Raw genomic sequence first — 20694 nt, 5'->3', positions numbered from 1 at the left:
CGTTATAACGGATCTCACTGTAGATCGTTGTCTCGATGGAAGAATTTAAAAAATTAAAGAAAAATTTTTATTCTATATTTTCGACTTCTTTTTTCGCGTAGAATCAGCCCCTTTCCGCTTGTACCAACAGTTACCAACCACCCTGTATATTCGCCGTTTTAACAGCAGCACGATTTAAGAAAAATGCATCACGAATTGCTTCATAAGGATCACAACGTGTCCTTGCTCGACGCGCTTCAACGACATCCAAATGATCGAATACTGTCTTTGCATTGATGATATTTTTCACTATATCTTCACAACAGAAATCAATTTCATCGTCTATGGTCAACTTTTTACGTCCCTGATGTAACCAGTGCTGTATTTCTTCTAATGTAAGTGTATTAGAATTTGGATTTCTTATCCATCTCTTTGGAATCTCTTTAGAAATATCGCTCCAACTTTCGTTACGTCTCGCGTGTACCGAGAAATACATCCGCCTCTAACGATATTACCATTTTGTTCATCGCAATTGACACTATCGCACACAACACTGTGCGAGTGTTTCAGCTGTCTAAAAGAAATTTCCTACCGGAATTTCGCGGGTATTCGTTTCAGCAGCCAGCTTTTTCCCCGAGATGTAGAGACGCACTGAAACGTTTCGGCGCGGCTCGTGAAAGATCCCAATCGCTTTATTCTTTCATAGCGTACGTATTAGGTCGTCCGAAAAGTTTCTTTCGTTTCATAAGATTTATAACATTTCCCGTTTTGTATTATTTTATCGAATTACGTACGATCCATTTTGTTCTATCAAGATAAAAATCAGAACGTTTAACGGATTAAGTTTCATGTTTGTAAAGGAAAGACACTTTCCGGACAACCTAATACAAACGCCAATACAATTTTAAATATAATACATTGTCGGTGGAAGTATCCGAACACTCGTACAAACATTTCATAAATACGTGGACGTGTGGTGCAACAAATTTTCAAAATGTCATCCGCACCGTAAAAACACTCGATCCCGTCGCTATTTGAAATCGTATTGTACGTAGCGTTTCTGTCGTTGCTACGGTTCAGCGAATATTCCATCGTCCTAAACACGAAGTCAGAAAACGAACTGTCCATCGTTAAGAATTAATCAACGTGTGGTAAAAGTGGCGCGAAAAAGTACGATTCTACAGAAACTCTAGAGAAGGAAAAATACGCAGGATGCGACGATAAAATTCTCAAGATCAGCCGAACATAAACGAAAGTTCTGAAACACCGGCACGAACAGGTGTCCGCGGTCTGTGTCGTCGCGACGGTGGGCCGTCCGTGGCGACGTGGCGCGTGCGTACAGCTGGAAAAGCGGTTATATCCAGCAAGAGGACCGCGATCAGGGTTGGACGAAGCACGGGGGGTGAAGCACGCTGCCGGAAAGAAGGGGCGCTGCGAGGAATGAGGGCCAGTGGGCTAGTAGTATCCGCGATAACGTCGCCTCAGTAGATCGTCGGCCGTCGCGCGGCTCCTCTCGCCAACCCTCGCGAAATTCCGCGCGAACCAGCCCCGAGCCGCGGCCGCCCTTACGCTTCGCAGAGAACGCGGAGCACCGTGAACCGGAAGTTCGGGCCGGAGCAATCGCGAGACACGTGTTTGGCGCGCGGCACGTCGCGAAGCCGAGGATCGTTCGATGGAATTGTGGCGAGTGAGTGGTCGTTCGAAGTTCCTTCTGTGATTCGTTCAGATTCGTGTTGAAATTCGCGTGTTGTGTGCACGTGTGTCTGTCTATCTATCTATCTGTCTGTCTGTTTGTCTGTCTGTGCGTTACGTTCTCGATTGCGCCGTGAAAGTGTTTAACTGAAATTCGGAAACTGAAATTTGCCAAGTTACGAAGAAATCGTCGCGCGCGCGCCTGTGTGTGTGTGTGTTCGTGTGTTTGTGCGCGGTGCTGTGAAATCGAAGAAAAATTGCTTCGGTGGCTATCGTTAATGGCTGCCTGTTAATCGATCGCAGATCGAAGAAGGTGAATCGAAATTGTTGGTCGTAAATTACATTTAAGATGGTTGTCAGAGGAAGGAGAGAGAGTTTGCAGATTTTTGTACGTCGATGTCGACGCGGTATACGAACGTTTTCGTTATATTACGTTAGGGGTTGCCTGGTAATTGATAGGAGATAGAAGAAGTTGAGTCGAAATCGTTGATCGTAAATTAAATTTGGGGCGGTTTTTGCAGGGGGTAAGGAAATTTGCACGTTTTTGCGTGTCGAAGGATCCTGTTAATTGGTTGCAGATCGTACAAGGCGAATCGAAATTGATCGCAAATTAAATTTAGGCTGGTTTTTAGAGCAACGAGAGAGACAGAGAGTGTGCGAGTTTCTACGGAGGTGGAAGTTTGTAATGAAAATTTAGTTCTTTTGGGGAATTTAAGGTTGGAACGTTGGAGAATTGCAGGTTCCATTGGGCTTTTTATTTGGAGAATAATTAGATAATTGATTTAGGAAAGGAACGAAGAAGAGCAGAGGAAAGGGTTGGCAGCATCCCCTAGCGGGAGAGGCCAAGGTTCCACCCTTCTTGATAAGAAAGATCTACTCTTTCGCGCGCTACTCCAGATAAGATTCGATTATTAATCGCTTGATTGGTAACGCGAGAACTTTTCTTTGAAAAAAGTTTCATTGTTCAGTGAAATATAACGTTTCGAGATATAATTATACAATTTTTTCTTTCTCACTGAAGAAGATTCTACTTGAGAAATTTGTATTCTTTCATAGAATATCGAATATCTCTGCATTCTATATCTGTGCAAATAATTTTCTAAAGCATGCGTTAAAATATCCAAATGGTGAAATACATTCGTTTCAATTTACGGATACGCGTATTAAGTGTTCTGGAAAATATTACACAAATACAGCTTGGACGAATCTCTTGGAAATGAAAGAATCGTTCTATCAAAGTAAAATTTAGTTTCCTATTATAGAAGATCGTCTTTCGCTCCTTAAACATACAGCCATACCACGAACGTGTGTTCAATTTTACTATCAATAAAATATTGATTTTTGTTATTTGACGTTTAAACAGAGAAACTCGTGGATAAATTGTAAGGTAGAAAATATATTTAAATAGAAGTGTAATTATAAGTAAGAATACAATTTGAGCTGGTCCAGATCCACATGCTAGCTGTGTTACCCAGTAACTGAAAAGCCCGAAGTCAACGTCGCCTGTCTACTGTTTATGGTCTGCCTTCGTCGCAGTCTTTCGTCTATACGCTGTCGATGGCTTCGGTGCTCGAGAAAACTAAAAAGACCAGATGTGGAGTTTTCTTAGAAGCGGTGACCACTTCAACGATTTTGTTCTTAATGTTCAATCCAACCATGAGAAATCTCTCGTTATCTTTCGTACCTTCCCTTCAGAAATTTGTCTACGCCTCTCTTTCTCCTCTCCCTCCTTGCGTTATAGCAGCGTATCACAGAAAATGCTACTTTCGTGACAAAGCTCTAGCTATCCAGCTGCCACTCGTCTATTAATAAATCGTCAAACACTTGTAATCGTCGTTTGCTCGCGTTAACGAAGGTTTCCTTGTCGGCTTTCCAGCAGCACAACTGTTACGATTTAATTTGAATTGCCCTGCGGGCGACCGATTGCACCGGGTCGAGATATCGGGTTATCTCGAGCCACAAGGCTCCAGAGTTTTTCGTCCTGCTACTCGTGAATATTCAAACTCCACATTGCCCGCTAATAAATTAATCCGACCGAGCTGTGCCTCGTTTCTCTGCCGAGATGATAATAAATTGAACTCGTTTATTCTGATCCGTAACACAAAACCGCCCGGAGAAAATTCCACCGATGCACGTCATTTCGGAAGAGAACGAGCATCGTTACAACGTTGGGTTTCGTGTTTTTCGTACGCTAGGAAACGAACTGCGACGCTTTCCGATCAATCGTTCGATCGTGAAAATCGAACGCTCGAATTATTATATTTCTATCAGTCATAGTGGCCGTTTAAATCACCTTTACGATAGATAGATCTCGATGATGTTGATATGCCTGTCGTTTTCTTCGCTTCGATTAGAGTTAAAAAAGAAAAAATAAAAGAACACCGATATATTCGATAAAATTAGAAAAAAATAGTGAAAGATCTGTCGGAGAAGGTGTTTTACGTCTTCGAATTTCATTTCAGATTTTCGACGTCCTTTCGAACGTAAGCGGATCAGATACCACGTTAATTCCGAAACAAACGTCCATGCATTTGACAGATGAAGCAGAAGAGCGGAGACTACGTGGAAAAAGAATTTTGTTTTAGATTCTCCAGCAATTTCGTTTTCCTTTTTCGCGAAGAATCATGTTCTTCGGCCTCTGGTACAATCAATAACGGGCCGCCCTGTATAACCACGTAGGTCGGCTGATGCAGCCGAGAGTCTGCTCGTGGCAATGAAGGATAACCCTTTCTGCGGATGGATCTATGGCTTTTCCGGCCGGCAATCGGAAAACGTTGGGTTGATAGCACGCTGCCAACGAACGTTCTCAGCGCGTGCATCGATAGAGCCGAAAGTTTCCCCGTCCAGACAACGTTTTGCTCTCTTAACGGGTCGATATCGATTTCGTTTTTCCGCAAGTATTGACGTCAATTCGCTTCCACGTAAGCCGATTACACGGAAATCGATGGAGGTGCACTGCTTTAATAACTCGTACAGATCTTTATAACAGCCATAATTATGAGAGATGCATCACGAACGCCAAGAACGATTCGATAGAATGGAAAAATTGTTTAGAAGAATATTAGGTATAAACAATTAATTGAGAGAAACTAGGAATATAACCGAAATTAGAAATAGCGAGGAATCTTTGATTGCACGAATCAAGATGTATAGAAACCTGGAGAGAGAGAGAGAGAGAGAAAGAGAGGGAAAATAAACTGGCCAGTTTCGAAATTTATTTCTGATAAGAATCGACATACACATGGTATCGAAGTAAATTTCGATATTTTATAGCGATAAACGCGAAGCATTATTTCATGAAGACTAACAGTGGACTGGCTTACGCCACTATCATCTCGAATTTTAACTTTCTTTCGATCTCTGATCGACGAATCTCGTAGATTTTTACGCGCTCGAAACGAATCTGTAAATTGCTATGTTTCCAGCACAGTATCGTACATCGTCGCTGCATACGTACGTCACACTGTCGCCGTCGCGTGTTTTACCAAACCGTTTCGCTTTCTCGTACGAGAAACAAAACGCGATTTTTCAGTTCTTTCTACGCTCTCCTTAGAAACGTACGTTCCATCGCGTCCTACGGCCAGCTTTCCTACTGGTTGCATAGTTTTCGAAATAAATTTAAAGCGAAAAATGGCGCGTTTTGGGTGTCGTTTTTCACTGAAATCTTCCTCACAGGGGACGGGTGCTACGAAAGGAACGATGTTTCTTAGCATCGATCGTACGTATGAAAACGTAAGTTCATTGAGAAGCAAAAGAAGAAAGTGTGTTCATTGGCTTGCCATAAAAATGTATTACAAGCTCATCGATAGGAACAGAATTTTAGATTTTCCAACAAGTCGAAAACGTGTCTTTCGCGATTAGAGTGATTTTCAATGGGACGTCAGTTGATGGAAATCAATTTATCGCCAATTGCTACAATTCTATATTGTAATATACTACAAAGCGGTAGAACCTGTGACAAAAATGAACTCCTTGCGCTATAAATCATCAGTTACAGAGTGTAATTTATTTTAAATGCTTTGGCAGATTCTTCGATTACAAAGTAAACGTTTCTAGGAAATTTGCGTCCTAGAAACCAAGTTCGACGCAGGAATATCCACGAGTGGTATGTTACAAGTACTTGTATCGGAAATCTACGAGACGTTGAAGTAATAAAATAGTTTCTCAGTAGCCTCGTTCGAGACTATAGACGAGCTCTATATCGCGAAACGAGCTGAGAACAAGGAAAATGATCGATCAAGTTTAGCGAGACCTAGGCGAGTTGATACACGGGGCACGTTGATCCAGAGAATAATTATTTCGACATTGCGTATACAACTGGATGAAAATGAAATGTACACACCGTGTGGTAGTAAGTATTCGATAAGCGGAATTCGACATAATCGAGTACATGGTACGCGCAGTGTATCGAGATAATTTCTATCCGTATGAACCTGGGCCTGTATCAATTTGCCCCGGTAACCTACTCGTTGAATATTCTCGTTTCGCTTGAATACGAGCTACTTGTAGCGATATGGCGCTTCGTACGTAACTTTGTTTCGTAAAACGCCGCGGCGAAACCAAAGGAAATTTTCCTTTTACACCCGAAACACGTCAAGTCCGTTGTTGCTATTGTGTGGCGAGCGAGACCTCGGCGAAATTTTACGCGAAACGACTAGACACAGTGGCGCTGTCAGAAACGACGGAATAATTCTCGTTCGTGGTACGTTTGGAATTTCGGTAAAACGATTCGTCTCGTTGTAAGACGATGGAAACCTGTGCCTTTCGTAGCACCACACCCCCGCGTATCGACAAATTTCGTTTCAACGTCGTGCATTTCAATTACGAGAGACAATTCGTTGGCTACAATTTTAAGGAAGATCGTACGAGAAATGGAGCGATCTGGACGAAACGACTGGACGTAAATATTTCAACGAGTTGGAAAGTGAGTTCTCTGGCAAACGGTTGGATGTGTTTGACGGATCGATAGACAAGCAAAAGGAGGACTGGACGATGAAAGTTTGGTCGGTCAGAGCGACATTGTCACACCGGCGACGATCGGAGCCGCGCGATCGGAAAATGGAAACGGGAATCAATCGCGTTTTCGCGAGTAGTTCCACTACGGGCAAGCTTGTTGTCTCTGATGACTTGCCGCTATCCTATTTGAATTTATATTGGTGGCTCGGTATTCGATCCACGCGAAGTTTCTGCAAAAGCAAACGATACGATGTCGTATCGTGACAACAGGATTCTGCGCCAATTTATCCGACTGTACGCTCGATTACGCGTATTCGGAAATGTTGCTGCAACTAGACGCCCGTCAAATTAACTCGTCGAGGACTAGCGTTAACGCGACATTTAACCCGCAATTAAGCATCGAAGCTGCTTTAATTTAGCTGCCAGCGATATCTATGCGAGCAATGTTTATCTCGTTGAAAAGAGTTCCACCGTTTTATCGCATTTTAGGCATATTTTAAATCGAGTCGAAATACTATTTGGCTAAGTATGTTTGATAATTATGATATACGTATCCCATAAATAGGTGACAAAATTTTGATGGATGGTAGAAGACGGTTTTGCATGGCTCAGATTGCATAAATATTTGTAGGACGGTTGTTCCGTAGGTTCCAAGAAATTATGAAAATACAATCTTTTTTTATCGGCAACACGATCGGAAAGTTGGAAAAATGCAGTCGACGTACGAAGAGAGCAAAATCGGAAATCGTTAACTTCGCATAATCGTAACTTGGTAACAAATGGATGAAATTTGAAAATTCGAACGCTATTTTGTAGGTAGAGGTGAATATTTGTACCGTGTGTCAGGAATAATTGGCGAACATATTTTTTAACGTTGCTAGAAAATGATCAATTTCGATAACAAGTATCCTTATGTTTATCCGATCGTGCGATAGCGAGTCAACGCTTGAGAGTAAAACAATATGAGATGCAGATGTGAGATAATGGGGGATTTTGTTTTGTTTGATAATATTAATTGTTTAATATGGTTACAGTCGCGGATAATAGAGCGACACAACAAAATATGTCAGTTTACCTTAGTGATATTACGCAGTATAACGATGATATCATAGTATTAATTGCATGGAATTCACGTGACATATCAATCAACTATTTATAATCTAAAAGTAAAATACATATCGATGATAATTGTGTATCGACGATGAAATAAATAGATGACACATTTCGCGTGAAAATGTAAACTGTCAATTAAAAAGAAAAAGAAGGAAACGTTACCAGCAGAAAGAAACACCAGCTACATGGAACTCGTTGTATGAGAATCTTAATTTTATTGTAATTTCCGATACTCTTAGTATCTTTCGCCATGATTTATCGCCTCTGTTCTCTTCTCGAAGACAGTTAACCTTCTCTTCTGATTACAATCCACTTCGATTCGCTGCTACGCTCTGCAGACGAAAAATATATCAAAGTCGAAGACGACGTAATCTCAACGAAGAATAAAAACGACGAATTTATATGGAAAAAGATCGATAAATTACATAGAAGATGATTCATTTAAATTCGTATAGATTCATATTGGTATTTAAATTATTATACATAGAGAGCATAGACGTACGAGCACAATAACGCTCACTATATTACGAATTAGTATAGACAACGAATATATAGAAACATAAGCACAACAGCGTGAAAAGCAATGAAATTTCCTCGCAGATTTAATACCTTACGCAATTATCAAAAGAACGGTCGATTATTAACATTAAGTTAAACAGTCCGAGTAATTGAAATGTTGTACTTTGCTTGAAATCTCTCCTTCCTCTCCATTTACGCTAGAACCTCGATAATGCCAGGATAAAACCAGGTCGAAAATGCACGCAATTAACGAAATCATCGATGGAACCTTTCGCTCGTTGTTAGAAAATCTAACTAAAATCCTCGCTTCGGAATAACTGTTCGTTTGTTTCGAAAATAAAACGACGAAATGGCGTCTACGTTCCAATATCTCTTCTATCTGTCCATGCTACGCGCGTACATTTCTGCACCGTCAAATCTCCCATAAAACGCGCGACGATCGGCTAATAGTAATTCATAAATAAACGTGCATCGAGGTTCTACCTGTTACGACCGAATCGATATCACGATCAACTTGAAACCCGAGTAGTCACCATCCGCAGAAAATGGTGATCCAAGAAGAACGCATCGATTTTCATAGATTTATTCAAAAACTAGAGATAGAGACGACGTTGAAAATTCGCGAAGACTAACGAAAGAAAACAAACATCCCTCTAGAGAAATCAGCACGTGCACGATCCGATGGATTAGCCAAAGAAGACGGAGAAGCAGGAAGACGCGGTCGCAGATGCCAGCGGTGTCGTGCAGCAAGTAGAGGCAAGAAATTCCTAGATCAGCCGTTTTCAGCGATGATCGGCTCGTCGACGCCAACGATCGGTCGCGCGGATCCTTACGAGGCCGTGGTCGATACCTGCTACGAGGATCTTCTGCTGTTCGCCAACGACAGCGGCGTGCTCTGCGAAGGTTCCCGATTCGCCGTGCCTGGAGTACTCAACGACACCGATGTGGACGGTGAACCGGTGAACGGAACAGGTCTGGACGTCGACGTCGACGGTCTGAATAATTGGTGGGCTATGTTAGCCCTGGTCTTGGTCCTGGGCACCGCTGCTGGCAATATTTTGGTCTGCCTGGCTATCGCCAGGGAAAGGCGGCTTCAAAACGTCACCAATTACTTCCTGATGAGCCTGGCGATCACGGATCTGTTGGTCGCTGTGCTCGTGATGCCTCTCGGGATTCTTACGTTGGTCAGAGGTAAGCGTTCGGTTGCATGAGAAACTAGCGCGTGGTTGCGAGAAGTAGCCGGGCACACTATTGTCTTATCTATCGGTGTAGTTAGTTCGCGTATTAATTAATTAGGTTCGGGTATATCGTTTAATCTTCGCGTGATTCTCGAAAATTTCAGCGAACTTTCAAAGTGAAACGTACAGTTTGATAGAAAAAGAAAAAAAAAAAAAAAGAAAAGAACTGGCTTCGTTGAAACAGAAGTTGGAACGACCGATGTGCAAAATTGAGTTCTACTTGATAATATGGTAGTTAAAGCTTGTGTAAACTATTGCCTCTTTGTTAAGAAGATAGTTTAATAACTTAGTATAGCGAATGACGTATGGCATCGACTAGTGTATTTCAAAAAACACGTATAAGATTTCATTGAAGATCGTGTACCTCGAAAATATCGGACTCCGTTTGTTCGAGTTTCAATGGTGCGGTCTTATCAACGATCTAAAAGTAGATTTAGATGAATATATTTTCTAGATTACTCGAAAGCTTTCTAAAAGCTTGAAATTTTTCGCGCACCGTTCTAAATTGAAACCTCTTCTAATTGAAAAAAATAACGATGATTTGTTGCCAGCCTGTTCCCATCTAGGTCATCCGAATAATTTAGAATTAGAATATCTAATGTACGAACACTTTGTTTGGATTAGCTGCTGGAAACGTTCGATTCCAGGAACTTTCACGATCTGCATAATATCGTAATTAAGTGAAATTTAATCGAACGCCGAGTGTAACTCGCAAATTCCTGAAATATTCCACTCACGTTTCTGCTGCATTGCAGCCATTTTTCTTGCGTTCTGAGAACATTCGACGAGATATCGAAATCTTAAAAATATCACTCTACGGAGATGGCCCCGTGTCCGAATATTAATGCCGGTATCTGTGCACGTGCATAGGCGCCTCTGACGCGATCGAATCGTTTCGTCTCTCATCTTTACACTTGGCGAATCTGGGTAAATTGAAACAGAGAGAAAGACACCGACGAGTAACGATTTAAAGTTCATTTTTATAGACAGCTCGGCTGGAAGCTTGTTCTTTTGTTTCTTTCCCTTTGTTCTTTTCTTCCTTCCCTTTTCGTTCTGTATTTTTTTTTCCAGATAAATTGAAAGTGGAGGTGTAGGATAATTGAAAAATGTCAGGCTGTCGAAAATAATTTTAATTAACGGAAGAATGCGCAGGAGGATGCAGAGACGTGGTTAACGATGTTGAACGAGTTTTATGCGGAATAATTGGATCCCTCTGATTTATAGCGTCGAATAGAAGTAACATTCCACGTAAAATTGTTTGTAGAGCATTTCTCCTCTGATTTCCTTGCTTCCCCTTTATTTTCCGCTTTCGTTTCATCCTGTTATCGTTACATTTAGAAGCTATAATTATATAAACCAACTTTTAACTCTCGTACATACAGCACGTACTTGCGCGTCTTCCTACTCGTTCGTCCTCGATAGATATCGACGTATAAACTCACAGTATGCTGCACGTAATCAATGGCTTTGACAGCCGGGCAACTGTTAGGTCCAGATCTTTGACAAAGTTTTACACGGCGAATCTGTTGTTAGACAGGACAATGTGGGCGGAACTTGGAACGCGGAAATGCCGACCAATTTTCACTTGTCACTGATTTCTTGGCTATGCGCTAGCTTCGCTACTATCTCTTGCTCTATCCACGTCACGTTTCAGGATGACGCGTACATAAATATTGGAATTAAATGATACACGTTGACGTCAATGAATGTTAATTTTCATTAATGAAATTGAAATATTAAAGATAGCGTCGATTATGCTTAAATAATGATCTCAAATACGACGAACGAGTCTAATTTTCGCAGAATATAACAGACTGTTAATTAGTTTTAGAACTTTAAAAAGTAGTGCTATTTTAGACGAAGTAACGATTTCTACGTATTTCGCACTAGGTTTATCATTAAATTTGAAATACAACGATAATGTTAAATCCGATTAAACAACCAAGATCGATGATATTTGCTAAGTTTAAAATTAATTCCAACATAAAACTATGGTTTAAAATATCTGTATTTCGCTGTGAAATATTGCTGTCGATAAATATAGATTGGTAAATGCACATTTAACAAGAAATTCATAAATTTTTAATAATATATTGGTGAATATATAAATATGAATTTGTTTGCATTTTGTACGCGATATATTTTGCATAATGCTATGAAGAATTACAATAGCATTCGTACTATCTTTTGCAATAAATAACATGTTTTCGTATTATCTATGAATCATAAATCTTGTACGATACGGAATTCGTGTAGCGTAGAATTTATGTTTTGCGTCATGCATTATAATAAAAATATAAAATATATATGTATACATATGCTAAAATAAAAAAATATTTGACAGAGAACATTGCATGAATGTTTAACAATTTACAAAGTAATTAGTATACTGTAATAACCTAATGAAAATATAAATTCTACACAAGCAAATTTTGTCCCAATCCTATCATCCAAGAAATATTCTTCTATCATTAGCAAAATTTTGCTCAAAATGTACACATACATAACCGTATACATAGATGTTGTATACGTAAAACAGGTTCTTTTGATTATTCCTTAGCAAAATCTCATGCATATCTTTTATGCTATGAGTAATAATAACAAAGAATAGTAACATTTGAATGTAGGACACGTGTTCAAGACACGTGCTAAAGTCGAGCAAAACTTGCAATTAATATTAAATATTAAATTAAATTAAATAATACTAAATTTGTCTTTCAGATAATTTTGACAATTTTTCTAACCTTCCAACGCGACGTACACGTATGCGACTCTGCAACGGGAACTTCCACAAGCAAAGAAAGCGGAACAATTACTCGCACGTTTCACCAATTATCTGCCAATGCACGATTTGCAGCTGGCGACGAATCTCCTGGTTTCTACTTTCGAGAATAGATAATTTTAAACGGTATTAGACCCCATTTTCCTCGCGAGCAATCTCGCCGACAATTATACTTTTCTCGCGATCCTTCCTGAGAGTTGATCCATTATGCATAAGAAAGGCCGCTGAATGAAAAACGGCCTTCGGGTTTTCCACCTATCGCGCGAGAAAAGCGATCACCTGTGAGCTAACAATCCGCGAATTGCTTGGAAACTGATGTTCAGAGTTTGCATCTGGGGACCAAGCACGCTGGAATTTATTCTTTCGACCTTCCTCGAAGAGAAAAGTTGCTTCTAAACAGGGTGTATCACGCAACTGGGACGAACTTATAGCCTCAACTCTCCGCAGGTAAACGTATCTTTTTGTAGTCTGCGAACCGAGCCATTTTTGTCTAGTTTTTGTACCATGTTAGGTGATTAAAAAAATCTGAAAAATTTCCCCGACACTCGTCGACGTTCCTAACATTCGCGTTGTACAGGGTGCAGCTGAATAACGCGTATTAGGTTGTCCGGCAAGTGTCTTTCTTTCGCAAACGTGTTTTCTACAACAGTGCACCTTCGTACAAACGTGAAACCAAGTGTGTGAAATGTCGCGGTGTTTATCTCAACAGACAAAGATGGATCGTACGTAATTCGACGAAATAATATAAAACAAAGAACGTAGTGCGTCTATTATTTCCTCATAATACGAAAGAAACTTTCCGAACAACCTAACGCGAGCTTGTACAGGGCGTAAGGATTCTTTGCGAAAACATAAGAAAATACAAATTAATAAAATTTTGTTCGTACGATGCTTCCTTTTCGAGGCAATCGAGTTTGAAAATTCATCGAGCATACTTGAACGTGGCTAGTTCCGGACACAGCTGAAGTACATGATCGACAGGACGTTATTCAATAAAATAAACAATCCAATAAAATAATATAAAACAAAAACTATCGTGCGTCTATTACTTCCTTGTAAAACGAAGGAAGCTCTTAAGGAACAAAGAAACAACCTGCTACGTACGATTTTTCACTAAGTTCACGTACCGTCAGCCATAATCGTGCGACTTGGAGACTCCGCGAAGATAAACATCGCAACTGTCCCAACAAACGCGAAGTAATCAAAGTGGCTTGCGTCCGAACGGACCGAGCGGTAACTACAATCGCTGCAAGCTGTTACGATCAATTTCTAAATGCACGGTTTCGATTTCGTCGTTCTGCCTCGCAAATTGCAACCACGAACGACTCGACTGGGAGCCATTAATTGTCCAACGATTGGAGAAGCTCGGATCGCGGGGGCCAGGTCGATTAAAGTCGGATAAGAAAACGGTGGTTGCGATGGGGATCGCGTTTTCGGTGTGGAAAACAGCAAGGAACGTGAGACGAACGTGCACATCCGTCCAGCTTGGCCGAAATTGCCGTACACGTTCGGGGAGAGTAATGCCAGCGGAATTGTCGGAAACGTAAGTGGCCAATTTGTAGCACCCTCGATCCCCCGAGTCGCCATTTTTCACTCACTTGCCAGCTTGTTTCGACTGAATGTTTTAACAATGCCCCGCATACGTATCTCGTTCTCAGTTTCTGCACGGTTTCGGATACAAACGTCTGACGATCGATCGTCGTCAGACGGATCGTTGTTACAAGAAATGGTAGGTTAAATCGGACCAGTTAACGGTTGGGCGATACGCGTTATTCGTTTAAATCGCGATAACAATTATTAGCTGGTTCTGAATATTTCCATCGTTTTATCGTTTCAACGTCGCAACGAAGAAAGGGGTTTTCTTCTTTCTTTCTTTCCTATAGAGTCACGGTCAGATTCAGAAATATGGTTCGAGTAATATTCTCTTATCTATGTGTTTACTATTAATTTGCGCTTGATACCCTTTCGATCGATTTTTAATTTATTCAACATACGCGTAATGGCTATGTAGTATCGGGGAAAAGGGCCTAAGAAACATCGAGGTAACCATGAACAATGTCGCGAGAGTCGAGGCGCCGTTGGGTCTATCAATGTGTCATCGGTCTTTTCAAGTGCATAGTTTCGTAGAAAAGGCCTACGTGACCCTGGCCTGCGGAACACGTGTGTGCTGGGCCTAGGAAAGGACAAAGGGATGCTAGAACGGCCAGAATGTTAGTTGAGAAGCGCAGTGTGAGTTGAGAGGTCACGGAGTGTGAATCGAGAAGTCAGAGAGTGTAAGTGGAGGAGCGGGATAGTATGATAATAAGACGTACGACGACATTGTAATCGGTCCTTTTGTTATTGAGTAGCGCTTATTAAACTACACTAAACTCTAAATAAAACATCATTACTTGTCCTTACTCTAAGATCCATAAGTTACTACAGCTATTACGTAAATTTTCTTTCTCAGCGTTTATTCAGATGTCACTCTCACTGTGTTCGGAATTTTGAGTGGCCGTCCGTTTATGGCACGGACAGGCCTATTCCCTTCTTTAGGAAATTCCGAATTACGCTCACCGAGCTGTAAACCTAATGACTCAGAGGTCAGGTAAAAAACTCCGGGAAAAGACCAGCCGGAAAGGCACGACGGATAGACGAAACCTAACGGCTGGTAGGGAGAGTCAGCAACGTAGGAGGACAGTTCATTATCAGACGTCGTACCGTGCGGGTGAAATTCTTCTCACTCTCAACAAGATCTTACCACCGCCTTGTTCGTAACATGACACTTTACTTTTATACAACAAGTGCAAATACAGTGCCAGATTACTATAACACTCGATCTATTAAACCTCCTCCACCTTGAACGTTAATTCATTCGAGGTACGCGATATCGACCGATCGGTTTGACCTGATGACCGGTTGCTCCTTAGTCGAGAATTTGCAGCACACTGTGTATATAGTATATAGATCATTTCGAAACACCGACAATGGAATTGTGGAATCTTGGCGAAATTGACGCTTGAAAATAATTAGGGAAAGAGCAAAGATTCCGCGAGTTTCATCGATCAGAGTTCGGACCGAAGCTACTTGCAACAGCTAGCGAAACGTCTGTAAGTGGAACGACAGTAAGTGGAACTGGCGCGTACGTAGTCAGACACGCCATTCTCCTGCCTTCTCGTTTCTTCTCGTCGAACATTACCAAACCTCTTGCAGTCGCATAATACCGCTTGCACATTGGTACTGCTCGTATTACGTAATTATGCGAGCTGGTTTTTCAATCTATTAATTACACGAGAATTCGCAGCGATCTCCAGTTAATTTGTAACTATTGGCAACTAAGTGTGTTAGAGTTTAATCTCGGAATTAAGATTAATAATCTGTGGAAGACACGATGTTTGTGTTGAAATAATATCATGTGATATTTATTAAACAATTATTACAGGAAATATAAGTGAGCGTTGTGGAATGTAGACAGTTGGCTAGTTATTCTCAGACTGACTGACTTAGTGACCCATGGCCCTTGAAAAGGTTTTGAACCCCACTCTCTATGCAGTAAAGAGTGTGATCTGAGTATGATAGATGACTGTGTGGCGTCACATGTGCCACGGAACCTTCTAGTAGCTTCTCGATACAAAGCGCTATGCCGCCAAGGCGTCACACCGACGTGCCCAATGTTCCATCCATATCTTTACGCTTCTTCCGCCGAATTCTCGAAAGAGCATGCACGCGCTAACCGCCGCGGTACATCTCACGAACACACGCTAGTGGGGATATCGCTGGGCAACGAAGGGAAGAATCCGTTCGATCAATCATCTCATCTGTATGCGATTAATATCGTTGTATTGCAACAAAATGATCGCGGATTTTGTCAATACCACCTAATGACAAAACCCGCAATCGCTTAGTCGCCAACCCAATAATTGAAAAGTAGAAAATTGAATTCTTCGTAAATTTGTATGAAATTCGCCCACACGATGAACTTTAGAATCGAATAATAGAAACGAGGAAAAATTCACGTCACGAATTTCTGTTTAAAAAAATGAAACTGTACTTCTAAATGACTATAATAATCGTGATTTTCATCTTCCCGTATAATTTCGATCGTGACTTTCTCGTTAACTATATGAATGTTGGAAACGCACTTGGCGCGAAATATTTTATCAGAAGAATTTCTTTCGTTCTTCCTCGTCCGTTTTGCCAGAAAATCAGCCGTGCCACGGAATACGTCGCAGACTGTCCGATTCCATTAATTTTTAACGTGGCGTTTGTTTCGACGCTGTCGCATTTTATACGTCGACTAACGGTTCAATAGATTTAGCAGCGCGACACGCCGTGTTACAGCGTTTTAAAATATTGTCAAGGAATAATGTCTTGGAGCATCGTTGCGCGTTCTGAGCATTTTTCGCTCTTCTATATTTCGACAACGATTCTCTTATCGTCGTCGGGAGGAAACTATAGATAGAGACGGAGCTCGTAAAATTGTGGCGAAAGGCAGAGAGAAGAAGAAAGCGGACGTTCCAAGTTAAAGTTAATTCGTCATTTTATACTTCGTGTACTGCGGATTTTTATACAAACCCATATTTTTATGGATATTATTGAAACATGTCTAATTTTGTGTGCTAGACTAGATTGGCCGCGTAGTAGTGACACACGTATGTGAATATGAGTGTGTGGAAGTACGTGTGTGCACGGCGCCTCGAAAAACAGATGAATGTGACAGTTCCATTGGCAGTGTGATATGAAAGATGGCGAGACGAAGAGAGTGCTGAGACGCGTGCAAATGTACATCGTCGAAGATCCTGGAATATCTTTTATCAAATAAATCTAAAACTATTTTGATATGAATCCTAAGTGTAACCTTAATGTTCCTTTGCTTTCATTTCAGCGACTAAGATCCACAATTCTCAACGGATATAAAGCAAGGAAACATAGAGCTGAAGCAGGCATTTGTTACATTAACTGAATATTACGTCACAAATAATTCAATAAAGAAGCGATGGCGAACATACTGTTGCGTCGGGCAACACTCTACCTAAACCAGGCCACATACCGCGGGCAAGTCCTTCAGACCGAACAGATATTCTTTCGCTGCATTGTTTCCTAAAGTTTATTGTCCACCACGGGTTGACACGGGAAAGTCGCCTTTTCTCACGTATGAGGCCTCCCACTAGCGACTTTATCTCGAGAGCGGTTAGCATCCTTCCTCACCCACCACCATAGCAAATAACCAATTAACAACAAAGCCTATTTCCCTCACTGTCTTAGCCAAAATCGTCACCAACAAATCCGATGGTCCCGTGCGCTAGACACATCCTTAGCTTTCCTCCGCCACAGCATCGTCACCGAACCTCGCTGATTTTCCATCTTTCAAACATTCAACATCCTTCGACCGGGTTTACACCCGAAGATCAGTCACTCACTTATCTTACACATACGCACCAGCGTAACTATCTTCTTTACAAAGTTGTTGGAATAAACTGCGATTTATAACTTGTTATCTCAGTGTCATATTCAATTAACCACCTCTATTATCCTAATCGAAATAGGGGATCGATCATTTCGTGACGTCGATTATCTAATCGTAACGGGAATTTACGACTCCCGTTGGCGTGCTTCCTCGCGATCGCGTCTCTCCGCGAGTGGTCGAAACACATACCTTGCGAAACGTGTGAAAATGTAATGAAAAATGCGATCTACGTTTGAGTTCGCACAGCGTCTACGGGCGGACATCTTCCTGATATTATTTCCTATACACAATTTCCAAGTATCGATAAATTGCTTTTTACGTAAATTGGTTCCTCGTTACGATAAGCATTCGCAGGTGGTCGAGAAACGACGATCGAACGTAAGTTCGCGTTCATAATGAAAATATCTTTTCTATTCGCTTGCATTCTGTTTACGCGGCCGGTGTAACTGAGTTATTGACTCGATTGTATTACCACGACAAGTTCGACTCTTCGTATCAGGCCGAGAGATCAAATTACCATGACGAGTCAGACTCGTCATTTCAGGCCAAGAGATTACAAATTCAAAGAAAGATCCAATCAGAGAGCAATAGAACCCCCTCTGCCACTCTGCCTCGCTCGTTCAATCTCGTCGGTTGAATTGGATGGAGCGCGGAACCTTGCGTCGATCGAACGACAGAGCCGCCAGACTGGAACGCAAAGTCGCGGTCACGTTGAATCATGCAACGATGACAATAAAATATTTCGCAGAGAATTCGCGGTGCGCCAAGTCGAGACGAGAAATCTGTCTTTGTCCGCATTCCGACGGCTGTTCTGTTCGCTTCGCACGTGCTTTGCTTCGGCTGCGGCGGCTCTGAAACATTGAACGAGAAGAAAAACAACAGCTTCGGCCGGAGCATCTACAATCGTCGTGTTTTCACGTATCGCGTCTCAGCTTTCACGAGACGGAGACGTTGCGAAAGAAGCCACGACGACTAGTCGCGCGTTTCGACCAGCTGTTGCGTCGCGACAACTTTGGAAACGAGAATGAGTTAGGTTAGAAATGCGAGTGCTAGGGATACAGCAGCGCCTGTAACGAGTACGATGAGAAATATTCGTTCGATTATCTATTCCCAGAGCGTTAAATTTGATGCGTCCATTGTAATAACGTAGGTTAGCCTACGGCAAATTAATCTCTGTTGCGTTATGCGAGCATGTGGAACACGCAATTCGTAATATAATACGGAAGCTCTAAACAAATTGAATCGGCTCGTAAATCCGACTTATGCTTGTAACCGTGTTGGACGATTATGCCATGTATCAAATTAATGAAATGCAACTGATTGCGCGGCTAATAAATAATGATGGCCGTACGTGCAAAGCTTGGCAGTTCGGTAATTGTTTATCGCAGCATGGAAATTAACCGCTCGCGAGAAACTGCCAGGTCTACGCGAAGATAATCGGTAGAAATTGGCTGCGAAATATTTCTCCTCGTTTCTTCTTTCAAATTCGCGATCGATCTTTTTCCTTAATTCGTTCGACACGTGCGATCACTGCGCGTCAGAAATATTTTTTCTACGATATCGTTTAAAAAGTGCTGTCTCGATAGAGAATTATTTTATCTATTAAATACTAAACGAAGTACTGTGCTTTCCTATGTCTATACCTTTCTGCACATTCTCCGCATTCTATGCATTTTCTCAACATCGGATTTCCTATAATTGCGTGAAAATCTTTGCGATATATTTTAAAAACGCGTCACAACCCTTATTTAAGGATCGTGATACCAGATGCATTAAAAATACCAAAAATGTGCTACGTAACGTGTGATTCCTTTCGTAAGAAGATAGTAAATCGATAAATAAACAAATATTCTATCATTGTGTATTTTTTAAAGGCCAGTGATTTTGACTCGGTAGAAGTAGCTTTGTGTTAACTGTCGGTAGTTCTATCGTTACCTGCCAATTGTTTAAGGCAATTATTTTCTAGACAATTGTTCGCGATACGTTCGACTTTTCCTCCACTTTGTCTCGACAGTTACGTTTCAACGATAAAAGTCACGTTCGCTTGGCACGATAAAACCACGAAAAATAGCCTAGCGAGGGAAGTTGGACAGATTCTTTTCACGCGATAAAAATTAGATTTCGGGCGTAGAAATTGTTGGCATTCCCGACGAATTTCAATTTGAAAGCTGACAGGATGTCGAGCGAAAGTGTCGGGTCTCGGTATCTCGCGCGAACATTCTGTGTATCCTGGCCAAACTATCGTGTCCGTCGCGGACGACAGGAAACACGAGGGTGCACGGTTAATTGTAAATCGAACAACGACATGCCAGCCACGTACAATGTACCGAATATATTAGCGGCGATTTTGATATTAGCACGGCTGTCTCGTCGACCTGTTGTTTTGCTAATTTATGCTGTAATTGATGACGACGCAACGACGCGAACCGACCAAGGGACAAGTTGCCTGGAAATTGAATCCAGCTCTGCACGTAGTAAATGAAATAATATTTTTCTCTGTCTGCTCGCAGCAACTCGTATATCTCGTTTTCAGCCAGTTACGAGCTTATTGTTTCACCTGTTTCCTACCACTTTCATATTGCTCTCTAAAAAGCTATTACTTCCGATGAGTCGGCGGATGACTTTCATCAGATACGTTCTTTGGTTATCACGGCACAAGCTCGAGTATCGTTTTCAGAACACACGTAATAACAAAATAGGATTAAATTATCCGTCGTGATGGTATCGCTTCAACGAGAACGAGCATTGTAAATATTTCATTGCTATTTTAATTTAAAATCCTGAGATTAATAGCAATCGCTAAAAGCATATTGATTCGTGGTAATTTAAACAGAACGATCCAGTAAGGAATGTTCATCGCGCAATTCGATTTTAACTCGAATACGATAAGTAGATTACCGGGTGATGATGTACAGATCATTAGCGAAGAGCATCGTGCTGTACAGCGCGAAAGTTTGATACATTAGAGA

General features: G+C 41.3%; 1 protein-coding gene and 1 long non-coding RNA gene across 2 annotated transcripts in view; one reads left to right on the top strand and one right to left on the bottom strand.

Moving 5' to 3' along the window:
- The first annotated feature begins 1495 nt into the window (after positions 1-1495).
- 5-HT2B (5-hydroxytryptamine receptor 2B) overlaps positions 1496-20694 on the top strand; it is a 121215-nt gene continuing 102016 nt past the window's right edge. Inside the window, exons 1-2 of the mRNA XM_033337220.2 lie at positions 1496-1984; positions 8802-9450. Of these exons, the coding sequence (XP_033193111.1) occupies positions 9048-9450 (403 nt within the window). The 5' untranslated portion in view covers positions 1496-1984; positions 8802-9047. The remainder of the gene's footprint in view (positions 1985-8801; positions 9451-20694) is intronic.
- LOC117158388 (uncharacterized) lies at positions 10613-11077 on the bottom strand. The gene is made up of 2 exons (XR_004464406.2): positions 10887-11077; positions 10613-10816 (listed from the first exon to the last, which is right to left on the bottom strand). It is a non-coding gene; the product is annotated as an uncharacterized LOC117158388 (long non-coding RNA).

Source organism: Bombus vancouverensis, chromosome 5 (genome assembly GCF_051014615.1).
Source record: "Bombus vancouverensis nearcticus chromosome 5, iyBomVanc1_principal, whole genome shotgun sequence".
In the NCBI taxonomy this organism is placed as follows: Eukaryota; Metazoa; Arthropoda; class Insecta; order Hymenoptera; family Apidae; genus Bombus; species Bombus vancouverensis.
The sequence above is the reverse complement of the archived record's forward strand: the minus strand, read 5'-3'. Positions and strand labels throughout refer to the sequence as shown.